The 17,418-nt window shown below is 47.8% G+C and overlaps 1 protein-coding gene across 1 annotated transcript in view; it reads right to left on the reverse strand.

Moving 5' to 3' along the window:
* Positions 1–17,214, reverse strand: part of GLOD5 (glyoxalase domain containing 5) — a 31,440-nt gene extending 14,226 nt beyond the window's left edge. Inside the window, exon 1 of the mRNA XM_012471660.2 lies at positions 17,042–17,214. Within this exon, the coding sequence (XP_012327083.1) occupies positions 17,042–17,053 (12 nt within the window). The 5' untranslated portion in view covers positions 17,054–17,214. The remainder of the gene's footprint in view (positions 1–17,041) is intronic.
* Positions 17,215–17,418: the final 204 nt, after the last annotated feature.

Raw genomic sequence — 17,418 nt, forward strand, 5'->3', positions numbered from 1 at the left:
TTTTTTTCTTCTTCTTTTTTACCTCCAGTAATGGCTATAAGCAAGATCCCTAAATTCTTAAGCGTTCTCAGCCCCTTGGTCAAGCACAGTGGCTCATGCCTGTAATCCCAGCACTTTGGGAAGCCAAGGTGGACGGATCACTTGAGGCCAGGAGTTCGAGACCAGCCTAGCCAACATGGTGAAGCTCCATCTCTACTAAAAATACAAAAATTAGCCGGGCATGGTGATGTGCAACTGTAGTCCCAGCTACTCCAGAGCTTGAGGCAGGAGAATAGTTTGAACTCGGGAGGCAAAGGTTGCAGTGAGCTGAGATCGCACCATTGCATTCCAGCCTGGGTGATAGAGCAAGACTCTGTTTAAAAAAAAAAAAAGCTCTGAGCCCCAGTGTGTGATGTTCCTGAATTATTTTGGGGGATATGTTTTGGAGGATGAGATTTGCAGTCTTCCTCCTCCACCCCACTCACCTTCCACTGCTGAGAGTCAGAGAACATTCATCAGCCTCGTTGCTATTCACCTTACCCTGAGCTGAGCTCCCCCATCTCTCTTACAGAGTTACCTGTCTGGTCCCTGGAGCATGTGAGTTTGAGATTTTTGTTTCTAGTTACCCCCAACGCAAACACTTTGTGCTGTGGATATTATTTTGTTTTTGTTTTTTTGAGACAGGGTCTCGCTTTGTCACCCATCCTGGAGCCCACCAGCACCATCACGGCTCAGTGCAGCCTCAAACTCCTAGGCTCAAGGGATCCTCTTGCCTCAGCCTCCTGGGTAGCTGGGACTACAGGTGTGCACCACCATGCTTGGCTAATTTTTGTATTTTTGGTAGGGATAAGGTCTTGCTACGTTGCCTACAATTGGCCTGCTTTGGCCTCCTGAAGTGCTGGGATTACAGGCGTGAGCCACCGCGCCCTGCCACATATTGTTTTTAAGCATATGATTTTCTTTTAAAAAGAGTTACACAAATAATATGCGAATACAGGTTTGTATAAAAGGTTTGAACAACAGGCCAAGCGTGGTAGCTCACCCCTGTAATCCCATCACTTTGGGAGGCTAAGGCAGGTGGATCAATTGATATCAGGAGTTCGAGACCAGCCTGGCCAACATGGTGAAACCCCATCTCTACCAAAATTACAAAAATTAGCTGGGCATGGTGGCAGGCGCCTGTAATCTCAGCTACTCGGGAGGCTAAGGCACAAGAATCACTTGAACCTGGGAGGCGGAGGTTGCAGTGACCTGAGATCATGCCTGGACAACAGAAGGAGACTCTGTCTTTCAAAAAAAAGATTTGAACAACACATCAGTACATGGACTCTACCAATCATCTCTATCCCCATCCCCTCAAAATGACCACTGGGGTCAGATTCTGGTGTTTCCTTCCAGATACAGTTCTCTGTGTTTACATAATGTGTGTGTGCACGCACTACACACATGCACTAAGTCACTGTAACTGACTCCCCCTTGCTTTTCCCTGCCTATAGCACATCCCCTGCAGGTATACACAAGTCCCATCCATTCTGTATCATGTCCAGTGGGCACTCTGTGCTGTAACATGAACCCCCATTATTCATTTCACTCTGCAACGGTCCTTGACTATCAGTGGACATTTACAAGCTTTTCCTGGTTGTTTGCTCCTACCAGCCTTGTTCACACAATTCTGTGCACATGTGCGAGTACTAGAGTTAGAAGTGGAATTGCTGGGTGTATTAGAGTTCTCAAGAGAAACAACAGAACCAGGAGAAACAGAACCAATATGTAATATATTATAAGGAATTGGCTCATGTGATTTTGGAAGCTGAGAAGTTCCACAATCTGCCATCTGCAAGCTGGAGACCCAGGAGAGCCAGTGGTGTAGTTCTGAGAACCAAAGGGCTGATGGTGTTGGCTGGGTGTGGTGGCTTATGCCTGTAATCCCAGCAATTTGTGAGGCCGAAGCAGGTGGATTACTTGAGGTCAGGAGTTCAAGACCAGCCCGGCTAACACAGCAAAACCCTGTCTCTACTAAAAATACAAAAATCATCCAGGTTTGGTGGTATACGCCTCTAGTCCTAGCTACTTGGGAGGCTGAGGCAGGAGAATTGGTTGAACCTAGTAGGCGGAGGTTGCAGTGAGCTGAGATTGTGCCACTGCGCTCTAGCCTGAGTGACAGAGTGAGACTCTGTCTCAAAAAAACAAAACAAAACAAAACAACAAAGGGCTGATGGTGTAAGTCCCAGCCAAGGGCAAAGGACTGATGTTCCAGAGCAGTCAGGCAGGGAGCAAATTCCACCTTCCTCCATCTTTTTGTTCTATTCCGACCTTCAGTGGATTAGGTGATGCCCATTCACATTGGGGAGGGCCATCTGCCTTACTCAGTCCAACAGTTCAAATGCTAACCTCATCTGAAACACCCTCACAGATCCACCCAGAAATAATATTCAACAGGGCATCCTGTGTCCCTATCAAGTTGACACAAAATTTATCATCACAAGTCCACCCCTTGTCAACTGTCCTTTTCCACTGCCTTTCGGAGATGTCTCAAAAAAGGCTGTAGTGCTGCAGCTTTCCACTTTCAGAGTGTGCCTACATAACATGCAGAACCATCTGTTAACCAGGCCTGAGTCTTCTCTTCCTCTGTCAACTAATTGTAGGGAATGCCCCATGAGGCCACAGGCACAGGCTGGGAGAGAGAAGGCAGGGTGGAAGGAGTGGGGACCACGGGCATTTAGGCCACTTCCTCATGTAACTTACTTGTGTCTTCAGGGCCTGCTCAGGCCCCACCACATATTTCCCATTTCCATTTGATGATGGAGCGCTGCTGTGCACACCGACTCTTGGTTAGTCAGGTAACACTCAGTTCGTGATGAGCAGGAATGTCACTTGGTGGCCCATGGTCAATTATTTACTTTCTACTAAGACCTAGTAGCAGACCAAGAGCTGTTTCTCTCCATACATTTTTTATTTTTCTGAGACAGGGTCTCACTTTGTCACCCAGGCTGGACTGCAGTGGCACAATTACAGCTCACTGCAGCCTCGACCTCCTGGGCTCAAGCAATCTTCCCACCTCAGTCTCCTGAGTACTTGGGACTACAGGCACGTGCCACTCCACCCAGCTATTAATAATTTTTGTATCTTTGTAGAGATGTATTTTTGCCATGTTTCTCAGGGTGGTCTCGAACTCCTGGGCTCAAGAGATCTGCTGGCCTCAACCTCCCAAAGTGCAGGGATTACAGGAGTGATCCATCATGCCCAGCCAAGAGCTGTTTCTCAAAAGGAGGGTAGTTATCTGCAGAGAATAGTAGGGCTTTGCTCCAAAATCCTAAAGGAGGGTCACCAAATTTCATTTAGGAGGCTAAGATGGGTGGATTGCCTGAGCCCAGGAGTTCAAGACCAGCCTGGGGAACATGGGGAAATAGCATCTCTACAAAAAATACAAAAGTTAGCCAGATGTGGTGGTGCACACCTGTAGCCCCAGCTACTAGGGAGGCTGAAATGGAAGGATCACTTGAGCCTGAAAGGTCCAGGCTGCAGTGAGCTGTGATTGTGCCACTGCACTCCAGCCTGGGTGATAGAGCAAGACCCTGTCTCAAAAAATAAAAAACAAAATCCTAAAGGACTAGGCTGTGATTCACCTATCAAGCCTGTCAAGAGCTCCAAACAGTATCCCTGTCTGCCACGGTCACTCCAAGCACCACTGAATCTGGTGGGTCATATGGCCCAAGTGGCAAAGCAGCTTGCACAGCAGCCTCGATCTGTTGCAGAGCCTTCTCCTGTTCTGGGCTCCACACAACACTTGCAGCTTTTCAGGTCACTTGGTAAACAGGCTTGTATAACATGCCCAAATGAGGAATGTGTTGCCTCCAAAATCCGAATAGACCTGCTAGGCACCGTGCCTCTTTTTTGGCTGAACCACAGGCCAGATGCAACTATTTATCCTTCACCTGAGAAGGAATATGTTGACAGACCCCACATTGGACTCCTAGAAATTTCACTGAAGTAGAGGTTTCCTGAATTTTTGTTGAATTTATTTCCCACCCTCTGACACAGAAATTTCTAGTCAATAAGTCAGAGTAGTTGCTACTTCTCGCTCACTACATCCACTCAGCATAATGTTATCAATGTCATGGGGCCAGTGTGATACCCGTGGAAGGGAAAGGCAATCAAAGTCCCTGTGACCTAACTTATGACATAGGGCTAGAGAGTTAATTGATATACCACTGAGGCAGGAGAGTGACGGAGAACAGCTGGCCTTGCCAGTTGAAACCAAAGTGCTTCTGGTACCCTTTTTGGACAGGGATAGAGAAAAAAGGCATTTGCCAGATCAAATAACTGCACGCCAGGTACCAAGGGATCTGTTAATTTGCTCAAGCAATGCAACCACCTCTGGTACAGCGGCTGCAGTTGGAATTACCACCTACTTAAGCTTACGTTAAGCTTAAGTCATCACCTGGCTAATCCACTGTCATTCTGCAAGATCCATCTGTCTTCTGCATAGGCCAAATAGGAGAATTGAATGGGGATGTAGTAGGAATCACCACCCCTGCTTCCTTGAAGTCCTTGCAATCCCTCCAGAAATGCAGCAGGTCCCCTTATTCTGTATCATGTCCAGCAGGTGCTCTGTGGAGCAACATGAACCTCCATCATTCACTTCACTCTGCAACAGTCATTTGCTATAAATGGACATTGACAAGGTTTTCCTGGTCTGCTCCCACCAGCCTTGTGCACACAGCTTTGTGCACATGTGTGAGTGTTAGAGTTAGAAGTGGAATTGTTCAGGCCAGGTGTGGTGGCTCATGCCTGTAATCCTAGAACTTTGGTAGGCCGAGGTGGGTGGATCACCTGAGGTCAACAGTTCAAGACCAGCCTGGTCAACATGGTGAAACCTCGTCTCTACTGAAAATACAAAAATTAGCCAGTAGTGGTGGTGGGTGCCTATAATCCCAGCTACTGAAGAGGCTGAGGCAGGAGAATTGCTTGAAACCAGGAGGGAGAGGTTGCAGTAATCTGAGATTGCACCATTGTACTCCAGCCTGGACAACAGAGCGAGACTCCGTTTCAAAAAAAAAAAAAAAAGAAGTGAGTGGAATTACTGGATCAGAAGTTTCATTCATTCAACAAACACCTAATGCATGTGTACTGTGTACCCAGCACTGTTCTAAGTGCTGTTCAGACAACAGAGAATAAGGCAGACAAATGTCCCTGCCCATATGGAGCTGGGGGGAGTGGGGAGAGTGTCCAATATTGATTTCTGTAGATGCTTCACAAGGTCCTAGGGTCCTAGAAGGTTTTACTCTCATCAGTAATGAATTGCCTGACCTACTCTAGGGTGGGGCCTGCAGCAGGGGGTTGGCTGCCTTGACCTTTGTTCTCTACAAGCTGCACAGGGTCTGATGCTGGGATGGTCCGATTAGGGTTGTGCATGTGCATATATGTGTATGCGAGTGGGCATGTGTGTGTGTACATGTGGTTGGGAAGGGGGAGATGGAAATTGAATGGGCCACAGGAGAGACTGAGGGGTAATACGAATAGAAGAGAACATTTAATGGTGTTGGGGGGAGCTCGGGACAAAATGATCCACTAAATTGAAGCATGAACAGCCCCTCACGGTCGCACCACAGAGGGTATGCAGGAGTGGCAGTGATGAGGAACTTAGTACTGTCTTGGAACCTGCCGTTGTGCAATTGTTGTGTGGATACTCCTGGGATCGCATGACTGTTGTGTAAACAAACTTGCAGTCATAAAGACAGGGATGTGGATAATGCTGGAGTCACAGAGTGCGAGCACTCCTGGGGTCACACAGATAGGAAGTGTGGATGCCACCTGAGGCAGCACACACTGCCATGTGGACAGCTGTGGGTTACTCAGATGGGGTTCTGGACATTCCAGGAGTCACACAAACTGCAGAGTGGACACTCCGGGAATCACACGCACTGGAGAATGCACACTTTCAGGGTCACACAGAGGGAGATGCAGGCACTCCTGGGATCAGATTGATTAGGGTGTTAACACTCTTGTCAAACAAACTGAGGGGTGGGCAATCTTGGGGTTCAATGATTGGAGTGTGGACATTCCCAGGGTCACATAGATTTGTACGTGGACACTTCCCACCTAGACTGGGGAGCGGATACTCCTGAGTCATTTGGACTGGCTTGTGGACATTCTTAGGGTCATATATACCAGGATGTGGGCATCCCAAAGGTCAGATAGTCTGGGGTGTGCATGTCCCTGGGTTCACACAGATTAGAATGTGGAGACTCTTGGGGCCTCTCTAACCAGAATGTGGCCACTCCTGAGCTCATACAACCTGAGGAGTGGACAACCGTGAGGTCACCTAGAGTGCTAGCTGGTCACAAAGGTGGGGGTTTTGACACCCCTGGAGTCACTCAGACTGAAATGTGGACAGACTTGAGGGTCACATAGACAGAGGTGTGAAACTCCAAGGGCCACCCATACTGGAGAGTGGACACTTCCGGGGTCACACAGAAGGGGTTTGGGACACTCCTAATTTTTTTTTAGATTACATCGACATTTTATTCAGTAAGGCAGATGCCCTCCAAAATGTGGGTGGGCCTTGTCTAATCAGTTGAAGGCCCCCACTATTCCATCCACAGTAACCACCCTCCCTTGCAAGCAGGGCCTCCCTCATGTGGCAGACAGAGAAGTCAGGGCACTGGGGGCTGGAAACCAATTTATAAAACTTAAAGGGCCAGGTCAGAAGTGATCACACCCTGCCAGGCAGGTCAGGAGAGGGAGGTGGTGGCCATAGGAAGTTCACCAGCAACCCAAGGAGCCCTTTCCCCAAATGCCCATGGAATCTGGGTGCTTGGCAGCCAAGAGGAGCTGTGGCCCTTCACACTGTACTCGGGATGCCTGGGACCTTCCGACCCTTCTCATACAGGAAGGAGAGGTTTCTCCCTGGGGACGCTCCTAAAGTTAAACACACTGGGCAGTGGGCACCCCTGAAATCACACATTGTGAACCGGACACTCCTAGTGTTACACAGACAGGAGTGTGGACACTCCAGGGGCTACAGTGACTAAGGGGGGGCACAGTCCTGTGGTCACATAGTCTGTGTTATGGACATTCCTGCAATCTCAGTTTAGGGAAGTGGACATTCCTGTGGTCAAAAAAATGATGAATTGGTGCCCCTGGGGTCACAGACTGAGGTGTGGATGCTGCCGTGTCACACAGGATAGTCATGGACACTCCTTGGTATGCAGATGTGGGAGTAGATACTGCTGAGGTCACAGCAGCTATAGCACGGGCGACCCTCAGGCTACACACACTGGAATGTGAATTATCCTGGGGTCACACAGATCAGCTGTGCACATCACTGGGGTCTTGTAAGTGGAGTAACACGCCCTGGGCAGTGTGCTGCCTGGGATCACATAGGAAGGGTAGCAGGTTGTCATGGGGTCCCACACATGGGGGTTCAGCACTCCTGCGAGTCACTCACATGGGGGTTTGAACACTCACACACACTGGGTTGGCTTTAGACCTTCCTGAGGTCATACAGACTGGCTCAACGCTGCTGGTGTCACACACACACTCCTGGAACACTCCTAGAGTCACACACCCTGTGGTAGGGACACCTCTGTCATCACAAGAATGTGAACACTTGTGTAATGCAGACTGATAAGTGGACACTCCTGGGGTCAGACAGACTGTGGGGTGGACAGCTGTGCTGTCACACAGAATGAAGAGAGGGTGCCACTGGGGTCACACACATTGGGGAAGGAATGATGCTGGAGGTGCACATTCAGGGATCACTGACGCAAGGGGGGAGAGTTTGAATATCACCTAAGCCACGCACATGACAGACGGGTTCCAGAATGTGGGCTTCACTTTTTATCACCATGGAAAACGCACAGCCTGCCTCTTTTCATGGACACTGAGGATGCTGGAGGAAGAGAAAAATCTGGAATCTATTCCTGGGAAGGTCTGCGGTGCCTGGGACCTTGGGCTTTTCACTGCTCTTCAGAACCGATTGTACTCAGGTTTTTTAAAAATTATTTTTCTTTTTTTTTCTTTTATTTTACTTCCTGTTGATTTTCAAGTTTTTTTTTTTAATCTGTAAAATGGGAATCACTGGCTTCCTGCCTCCCTCACCAGGACATTTTGAGGATGAAGTGAAGTTCTCAGGTTAAAACTGCTTTGTAAAGTAAAGCACCCTCTGGATGAGGAGGCCTGAGACTCTTCCTAAAATTCAAAGCAGTGAGCTGGCTGATCAAGGTGGCGTCAGGCCAGGAGCTGGAACAATGGACACCTAGTTTGTGATCATGATAACGAACCTAGATACGTGACCTGGAGTAAGTCCATTGCCTGCACTGAGTGTCAGCTTCCTGATCGGTAATATGGGGATGATAACCATCTGACAGGGTGTCACAGTGATGTCTGGCTGCCCTAAAGGTCACACACATTGAGCTGTTGCAAAATAGCTCTCCAGCCAGAAATTCCACTTCCCACCGTTTCTTGCCCCTGGGTGGAGCCATGCAACCAGTTCTGCAAAACAGAACTTGAGCTAAAATGATGTGTGCCCTTAAGAAGCAGTAGTGCTTTACCCATTGCCCTTTGTCTGTATTTTGGAGGTCTGGAGCCCAAGTGGAGTGTGGTGAGGCCACAGTGTCTAAGGAGGCTAGGGTCCTTAGCCCCTACATGGAAGTCTGCTCATCAACCAGGAACACCCACAGCAGTCTGTGATGAGAGCGAGAAATAAACTTTCATTAGTGTGTGAAGCCCTGGTGCCGGGTTGGTTTGTTACTGCAGGAAAAGGAATTCCTCAATACAGTGGATCAAATCCTGTGTGGAGAAGCTCTCTGCAGACTGGGAAGCTCAGGAACAGGGGAGCATTCTTCCAGGAGGACCTCCTGGCTTTCAGGAGATGGCTCCTTCCTCTACTGCAGGAAGAGCGCTGTCCAGGGTGAAGGGAACCAGCCAGAGCAGAGGTGGTAGCCAGGAGGACATGTGCACCTCCAAACTGGACGCTAGCTCCACTGTGGGAGGCTCCTGGACGTGGGACCCTGTTATTCAGAGATCCAGAGGTGAATGAGGGGCTGCTTGGTGGTCTGAAGCTTGGCTTGGCTTTGGTAACAGGCTTCAGGGTACATCTGGTAGAACTCAGCCACTCCTTTCCATAAATGGATCCAAGATAGCTTTGGTTTCACTAAATGTTTCCAGCAGATGATTTCTTGTCTCCTTAGAATGGAGGCACTTTCCGTTGGGTAACAAAGACCTACCATGCTTCTTCCCCATCCACTGCTGGCCCCAGCACATCTTCCAGGACAAAGCCCAGAGAACCGGTGGGGCAGCAGCCAGGGCTTCCCAAATCATCGCCACCTTCAGAGCTAGTTGGTGTTCCTGCAAACACAGGCCCAGCAATGTGCTGGGACAGCGCTTTTTTAGCAGATGCATTTCTTCTTTTTCTTTTTCTTTTTCTTTTTTTTAGACAGAGTCTTGCTCTGTTGCCAGGCTGGAGTGCAGTGGTGCGATCTCAGCTCACTGCAACTTCCACCTCCCCAGTTCAAGTGATTCTCCTGCCTCAACCTCCTGAGTAGCTGGGATTACAAGTGCGTGCCACCACACCCAGCTAACTTTTTTGTATTTTTAGTAGAGACGGGGTTTCACTATGTTGGCCAGGATGGTCCTGATCTCCTGACCTCATGATCCTCCCACCTCAGCCTCCCAAAGTGCTGGGATTACAGGCATGAGCCACCGCACCCAGCCCTAGCAGATGCATTTCTTTCTCCTCCTCCCCATTTAAAAAATTGTGGTGAAATACATATGACAAAATTTATCACTATAATCATTTTAAGTGCACTATTCAGTGGAATTAAATACACTCCTAATATTGTGTAACCAACACGACCATTCATCTCCAGAACTCTTTCTCTTGTAAAATGGAAACCCTGTACCAAAAACTCCCCATTCTTTCCTCCCACAAGCCCCTGGTAACCACCCTTCTACTTTCTGTTTCTATGATTTTTTTTCTTTTTGAGACATGGTCTCACTTTGTCACCTAGCATGGAGTGCAGTGGCACAATCACAGTTCACTGCATCCTCAAACTCCTGGGCCCAAGCAATCCTCCTACCCCAGCCTCCTGAGCAGCCAGGCCTACAAGTGTATGCCACCATGCCCAGCTAATTTTTAACTTTTTTTTGTAAAGACAAGGTCTTGCTATGTTGCATAGGCTGGTCTTGAACTCCTGGGCTCAAGTGATCCTCCTGCCTCAGCCTCCCAAAGTGCTGGGATTGCAGGCGTGAGCCACTACACCTGGCCCATCTCTATGACTTTGACTACACTATGTTTCTCATATTAGTGAAATCATCCAGTATTTGTCTTTTTGTGACTGGTTTATTTCATTTAGCATAGTGTCCTCGAGGTTCATCCATATTGTAGGATGTGTCAGAAGCCAGACTTTCCTTCGTTTTTGAGGCTGAATAGTATTCCATTGTATGGATAAACCACATTTTCTTAGACATTCGCCTGTCTGTGGCCACTTGGGTTGCTTCCATGGTTTAGCTATTGTGGATAATGCTGCTATGGGCATGGTTGTACAAATATCTCTTCAAGACCCTGCTTTCAATTCTTTTGGATACATATCCCGAAGGGGAATTGCTGGATCATACGGTCATTCTATTTTTTTTTTTTTTTTTGAGACAAGGTCTCACTCTGTCACCCAGGCTGGAGGGCAGTGTTACAATCTCAGCTCACTGCAACATCTGCCTCCCAGGTTCAAGTGATCCTCCTGCTTCAGCCTCCCAAGTAGCTGGGACTACAGGTGCATGTCATCATATATGGCTAATTTTTATATTTTTTGTAGAGACATGGTTTTACCATGTTGGCCAGGCTGGTCTCGAACTCCTGACCTCAAGTGATCCACCTGCCTCGGCCTCCCAAAGTGCTAGAATTACAGGCATGAGCCACCACGCCCAGCCCCCACTAAGTCTTGATTAGGGAAGGAGTAGAGACTGCCGCCCAGAAGGGGCAAGGATTTCTCTTCCCCCTGGGATTAATGTCATTTTTGGTTGTCCTTGAAGGGGTCACTCTGAGCGTGTATAAGGGACTCCTGGGACAGAGCCGGGGCCCATTTACCCATTTGTTCAGTAAGGGAGTTAGACCAGATGGTTTCTGCTGGACTTTATAGCACTAAACTGCTGAGGATGATTGGGTTTAAGGGAGACAGAAGAGAAAGGTGAAATCTGTATTCCTGGGAACATGGGAGGCCCTTGGAGGCAGGAGGTGGGGCAGGGGCAGGGGCAGGGGGAGTGGCATGGAGTCAGGGGCTGCCAGGGAAAGACAGAGAGCTCCCCATTCACAGGGGAGCTGGAGCTGCTTTCAGAGCTAATGACCTGCTTTCAGCTGAGGCCTTGACACTGCTTCCACTCAGAGCCCCTAACCCTGCCTTGGAGCCCCTAACCCTGCCTCGGAGCCCCTAACCATGCCTCAGAGCCCCTAACCCTGCCTCGGAGCCCCTAACCCTGCCTCAGAGCCACTAACCCTGTCTCGGAGCCCCTAACCATGCCTTGGAGTCCCTGGGGAAGAGTGGATCTTCTGGTGGCCTTTCAGCCTCCATCTGTCAACTGTTTCACTGCCACTTGCAAACGCAGCTCAGAGTCAACCCTGCTCTCTCAGTCTTGGGGTCTGTGGTGTTTCCACACCTTCCCTCCAAGAAAAACCCAAGCTTTTGAGGATGGCCACCTCCCTGTACATTCTCTCCCTTCCTCCTGTGTAGGTAGAACAATGCCTGCACTCTGGAACCTAAGGCCAGGTGCCGTGGCTCATGCCTGTAATCCTAGCATTTTGGGAGGCCAAGGTGGGCGGATCACTTGAGGTCAAGAGTTTGAGACCAGCCTGGCCAACATAGTGAAACCCTGTCTCTATTAAAAATACAAAAATTATCCAGGCGTGGTAGCATGCGCCTGTAGTCCCAGCTACATGGGAGGCTGAGGCAGGAGAATCACTTGAACCTGGGAGGTGGAGGTTTCAGTGAGCCAAGATCACGTCACTGCACTCCAGCCTGGGTGACAGAGAAAGACTGTCTCAAAAAGAAAGAAAGAAATTAAGGTTGCAGACAGAATTAAGGTTTCTAACCAGTTGATTTTAACATAGGGAAATTATCCTGGATTATCTAGTAGACCCAAGGTCTCCACAAAAGTCCTTAAAAGTAGGAGGCAGAAGTGATGTGATTTGAGAAGACACAACCACAATTGCTGGCTTTGAAGATGGAAGAAGAAGGTCATGAGTCAAGGAATGTGGATGATTCTCGAAGTTGGGAAAAGCAGGAAAACAGTTTCTCCTCTAGAGCCTCTAAAAGACAACACAGCCCTGCGGACACCTTCCCTTTTTAGCCCAGTGAGACCACGTCAGACTTCGGACCTCCAGAACTGTATGATAATCCCGATACTTTGGGAGACCAAGGCGGAAGCATTGCTTGAGCCCAGGAGTTTGAGAAGGGCCTGGGCAACATGGCAAAACCCCGTCTCTACAAAATATTAAAAAATTAGCCAGGCATGGTGGTGTGCACCTGTGGCCCCAGCTACTCAGGTGGCTGAAGTGGGAGGATAGCTTCAGCCCAGGAGGCGGAGGTTCCAGTAAGCTGAGATAGTGCCACTGCATTCCGGCATGGGTGACAAAGTGAGACCCTGTCTCTAGAAAGAAAAAAAAAAAGGAACTGTATGAGATGAAATTCATGTTGATTTGACCCACTAAGTGTGTGGTAACTTGTTACAGCAGCATTAAGAATTCAGAAACACAGCCAGGTGCGGTGGCTCACGCCTGTAATCCCAGCACTTTGGGAGGCCGAGATGGGTGGATCACAAGGTCAAGAGTTCGAGACCAGCCTGACCAACATGGTGAAACCCCTGTCTCTACTAAAAACACAAAAAAATCAGCCAGTCATGGTGGTATGCGCCTGTAATCCCAGCTATTCAGGAGACTGAGAGAGGAGCATTGCTTGAACCCGGGATGCAGAGGTTGCAGTGAGTCAAGATTGCGCTACTGCATTCCAGCCTGGGTGACAAAGCAAAACTCTGTCTCAAAAAAAAAAATCAGAAACTAACACAACATCCATTTGATTTTCTTCCATTAATTCAATTGCAGAAAAGTATAACACCTTTTACTTAAACTAACACTTATATTACACACCCATTTGTAAAAATTGCTTTTGTTTCTTTCTGTCTCTGTACCCAGTGTTCTTGCCTTCTTTTTTTTTGGAGATGGAGTCTCACTCTGTCACCCAGGCTGGAGTGCACTGGTGTGATCTCGGCTCCAGTGTTCTTGCCTTCTATCTGTGTATGTGGAGACAGCATGGTGTGAACATTGGTTATTTGTTGGTAGTGGGATTTGGAGTGTTTTTTATTTTTTTGAGTTTACATCTTTGTAGCTGGGTGCAGTGGCTCATGCCTGTAATCCCAGCTCTTTGGGAGGCCAAGGTGGGGCGGATCACCTGAGGTCAGTAGTTTGAGAACAGCCTGGCCAACATGGTGAAAACCCGTCTCTACTAAAAATACAAAAATTAGGCTGGGTGCGGTGGCTCACGCCTGTAATCCAAGCACTCTGGGAGGCTGAGGAGGGTGGATCACCTGAGTTCAGGAGTTTAAGACCAGCCTGGCCAACATGGTGAAACTCTGTCTCTACTAAAAATACAAAAAACTAGCCGGGCATGATGGCATGTACCTGTAATCCCAGCTACTCAGGAGGCTGAGGCAGGAGAATTGCTTGAACCTGGGATGCGGAGGTTGCAGTGAGCGGAGATCACACCACTGCACTTCAACTTGGGTGACAGAACAGGACTCTGTCTAAAAACAAAACCCACAAATATTAGCCAGGCATAATGGAGGGCACCTGTAATCCTATCTACCAGGGAGGCTGAGGCAGGAGAATTGCTTGTGGGAGTCGGAAGTTGCTGTGAGCCAAGATCGCGCCACTGCGCTCCAGCAGCCTAAGTGACAGAGTGAGAGTCCATCTCAACAACAACAACAACAAATAATAATTGTTATTTTTTTTACCAAAACAATAAAGTCATGATTACGTATTTTCATTACCAAAGCCTGTGTTGCTACCCATGGCCATCAATGAGTGAGCAACCTGCCCATACCTGATGAGCTCTTAAACCACCACAGCCCAGAGGCAGCCAGCTGCCTCCTACTCTTTCCCCATCTCAGGAAAATAGATAAAATTAATCTCTCGCTGGTATGGACTGAATTTTGTCCCCCTCCAATTCATATGTTAAAGCCCCTAGTACCTCAAAATGTGAGTGTATTTGGAGATACGGCCTTTAAAGAGGTGATTACATTAAAATGAGGCTGCCAGGGTGGGCTCCAGTTCAATCTGTCTTATGGCCCATGTAAGGAGAGGAGATCAGGACACAAACAAGCTTGCACCAGGAGGAAGGACCATGTGGAGACACGGGGAAGAGGTGGCCATCTGCAAACCAAGGAGATGGGCCTCAGAAGAAACTAACCCTGCTGACACCTTGATCTTGTTTTCCAGCCTCCAGACTGTGAGAAAATAAACTGCTGTTGTTTAAGCCACCCAGTCCATGGTGTTCTGTTGTGGAAATTTTAGCAAGCGAATAGGCTGGCATTATCACCTGTTTTTCTCCAAAGGAACAACTTTTGGCCAGGCGCAGTGGCTCATGCCAGTAATCCCAGTGGTTTGGTAGGCAGATGTGGGAGGATCACTTCAAGCCAGGAGTTTGAGACCAGCCTGATCAACGTGGTAAAACCCCGTCTTTACCAAAAATACAAAAATTAGGCTTGGCGCGATGGCTCACACCTGTAATCCAAGCACTTTGGGAAGCCGAGGAGGGTGGAATACCTGAGGTCAGGAGTTCGAGATCAGCCTGACCAACATGGAGGCACATGCTTGTAAAAAATAATAATAATAAATAAAAACATTAAAATGTGTTCTATTCTGAGAGAGCTGATTTAATTTGTCAAAGATACTTCATTTTCACTGTCTTGTAATCTCCCAACAAACTGGTAACCCTGTGACAAGTCAGAATGGCGCTTATGATTCCCCACTGGGCAGAAGGAAAACTGAGTCCCATGGGCGACACATGACTTGGTCAAAGCTACATAGCCAGAATTCAAATCTTCAGACTCCAGCTCTGAAGCCCTGAGATCAGGCAGCTGTGGAAAGTGAGCCAGGAATTCTGTCTTCTCATCTCTGACGTAGTACATCAAATTGCAGTCTTCTGGAAGAATCACATTGGTGTTTGGTCCAGATCTCTAAGATGGCCCCATCCTATCCTTCAGAGAGTCTTTTATAACTAATGAAAAGCACACAAGACATTTGCTTAAAAGTTGCTAATATTAATTTTATATATTTTGCCCTCCTCTCCTTCTCTTAGAGACAGGGTCTTGCTCTGTCACCCAGGCTGGAGTGCAGCAGTGCAATCACAGCTCACTATAGACTTGAACCCCTGGGCTCAAGTAACAAAAACCATAGAAGACTTTTTTTAACAGTTCCTAATTTTAATTTTACAGACACAAAACCGAATTGGACCCTTCCTGGCTCTTTCCATTAACTCAAGGTTAACAGATGTGTTATTTAAACATTCCTATTAATGGGAATATGGCTCAATTTTAATTTTTTAAAATTTATATATATATATATATATATATATATATATTTGAAACTGAGTCTCACTCTGTTTCCAAGGCTGGAGTGAAGTGGCACAATCTTGGCTCACTGCAACTTCTGCCTCTCAGGTTCAAGTGATTCTCCTGCCTCAGCCTCCTGAGTACGGGATTACAGGAGTGCACCACCATGCCCGGTTAATTTTTGTATTTTTAGTAGAGATGGGGTTTCACCACGTTGGTCAGGATGTTCTCAAACTCTTGACCTCGTGATTCACCCGCCTCTGCCTCCCAAAGTGCTGGGATTACAGGCGTGAGCCACTGTGCCCAACTAAATTTATAGTTTTTAAAAATTTTTGTGGGGACAGGGTTTTGCTATGTTGTACATGCTGGTCTCGAACTCCTGTGCTCAAGTGATCCTCTTGCCTCAGCCTCCTAAAGTGCTGGGATTACAGGCATGAGCCACCATGCCTGGCCTTGGTTTTTATTTTTTTTATTTTTATTTTTTTGAAACAGAGTCTCACTCTGTCACCAAGCTGGAGTGCAGTGGTGCAATCATGGCTCACTGTAACCTTTGCCTCCCAGGTTCAAGTGATTCTCCTGCCTTGGCCTCCTGAATAGTTGGGACTACAGGCACATGCCACCACACCCAGCTAATTTTTGTATTTTGAGTAGAGGTGGGGTTTCACCATGTTGGCCAGGCTGGTCTCAAACTCCTGGCCTCAGGAGATCCACCCCTCAGCCTCCCAAAGTGCTTGGATTGGAGACCAGCCTGGCCAACATAGTGAAACCCCATCTCTACAAAAAATACAAAAATTAGCCTGGCATGGTGGTACAGGCCTGTAGTCCCAGCTACTGGGGAGGCTGAAGCAGGAGAATCACTTGAACCCAGGAGGTGGAGGTTGCAGTGAGCTATCATACCACTGCGCTCAGCCTGGGCAAGTGAGACTCTGTCTCAAAAAAAAAAAAAGACAGAAAAAGAAAATATTCACCAATCACACCTGGGCTGTACAGCCAGGTGAGAGGTCAGGGGATATGCAGGGACCTGGGGCGTCAGGGTAGGTATAAGTGGTTGGAAAAGTGTGAGTAACCCCCCAAATGGGCACCGAGGAAGGAGAGCTGTGCAAACCCCAGGCACAATTAGTGCCTGAAGAATATCTTATAGTGTTATTACTCAGCTATTTCCTTTATATAATCTTTCTATATAATCATATAATAATTTACTGCTTAATATATCTAGCTTATATAAACATACTTAGTACTTATATCTGGCATACTTAGTCCCATATAATCTTTCTATATAATCATATAGGTATTGTCAGAGCTGTACTGACACATTTAGTGCTGATTTATGTAATCCTTCCATATAACCATACAGTAGTTTGTAGTAGGAGGAATGCCTAGAGCAGTCACAGAACAGAAGCAGTACATGGGAAAACAGCCAGACCAGGACAAGAACCAAAGACCCAGGCGGTGGCGTCCCTACCTGAAAGGCCATACGCTGTACAGCAGGCTTGGAGCAAGAGCCTCTCCTCCCGATAAAGGAGTTGTAATACCTTGCATCCAGTTCCTGTGGAAAGTAGGCCTCAGGCCTGAGATCCCGCAAATAACCGAGGGAGAAGAACCCCTCTGGTTTGACCAGTCACGGTGGCTGTACACCCTGTCAGTCTTTTCTCGCTTCTGTGCTAGCTCAGATCATCCTCCCATAAATATCTTAAGAGAAGAGCACAAGTCTGTCAGCTCCCACTGCATTGGTTTACATTATCTTTCTATTAGAAACCCTTTGAAGTCTCCAGCTCCCAGATAAGAAGTGTTGCGCATGACACCTGTTGCACACAGCCCACCACCTTGCCTTGGTGACCT

The sequence above is a fragment of the Aotus nancymaae genome, unplaced genomic scaffold, assembly GCF_030222135.1.
Source record: "Aotus nancymaae isolate 86718 unplaced genomic scaffold, 86718_ANA_hifiasm-v0.15.2.pri h1tg000058l, whole genome shotgun sequence".
Taxonomy (NCBI): Eukaryota; Metazoa; Chordata; class Mammalia; order Primates; family Aotidae; genus Aotus; species Aotus nancymaae.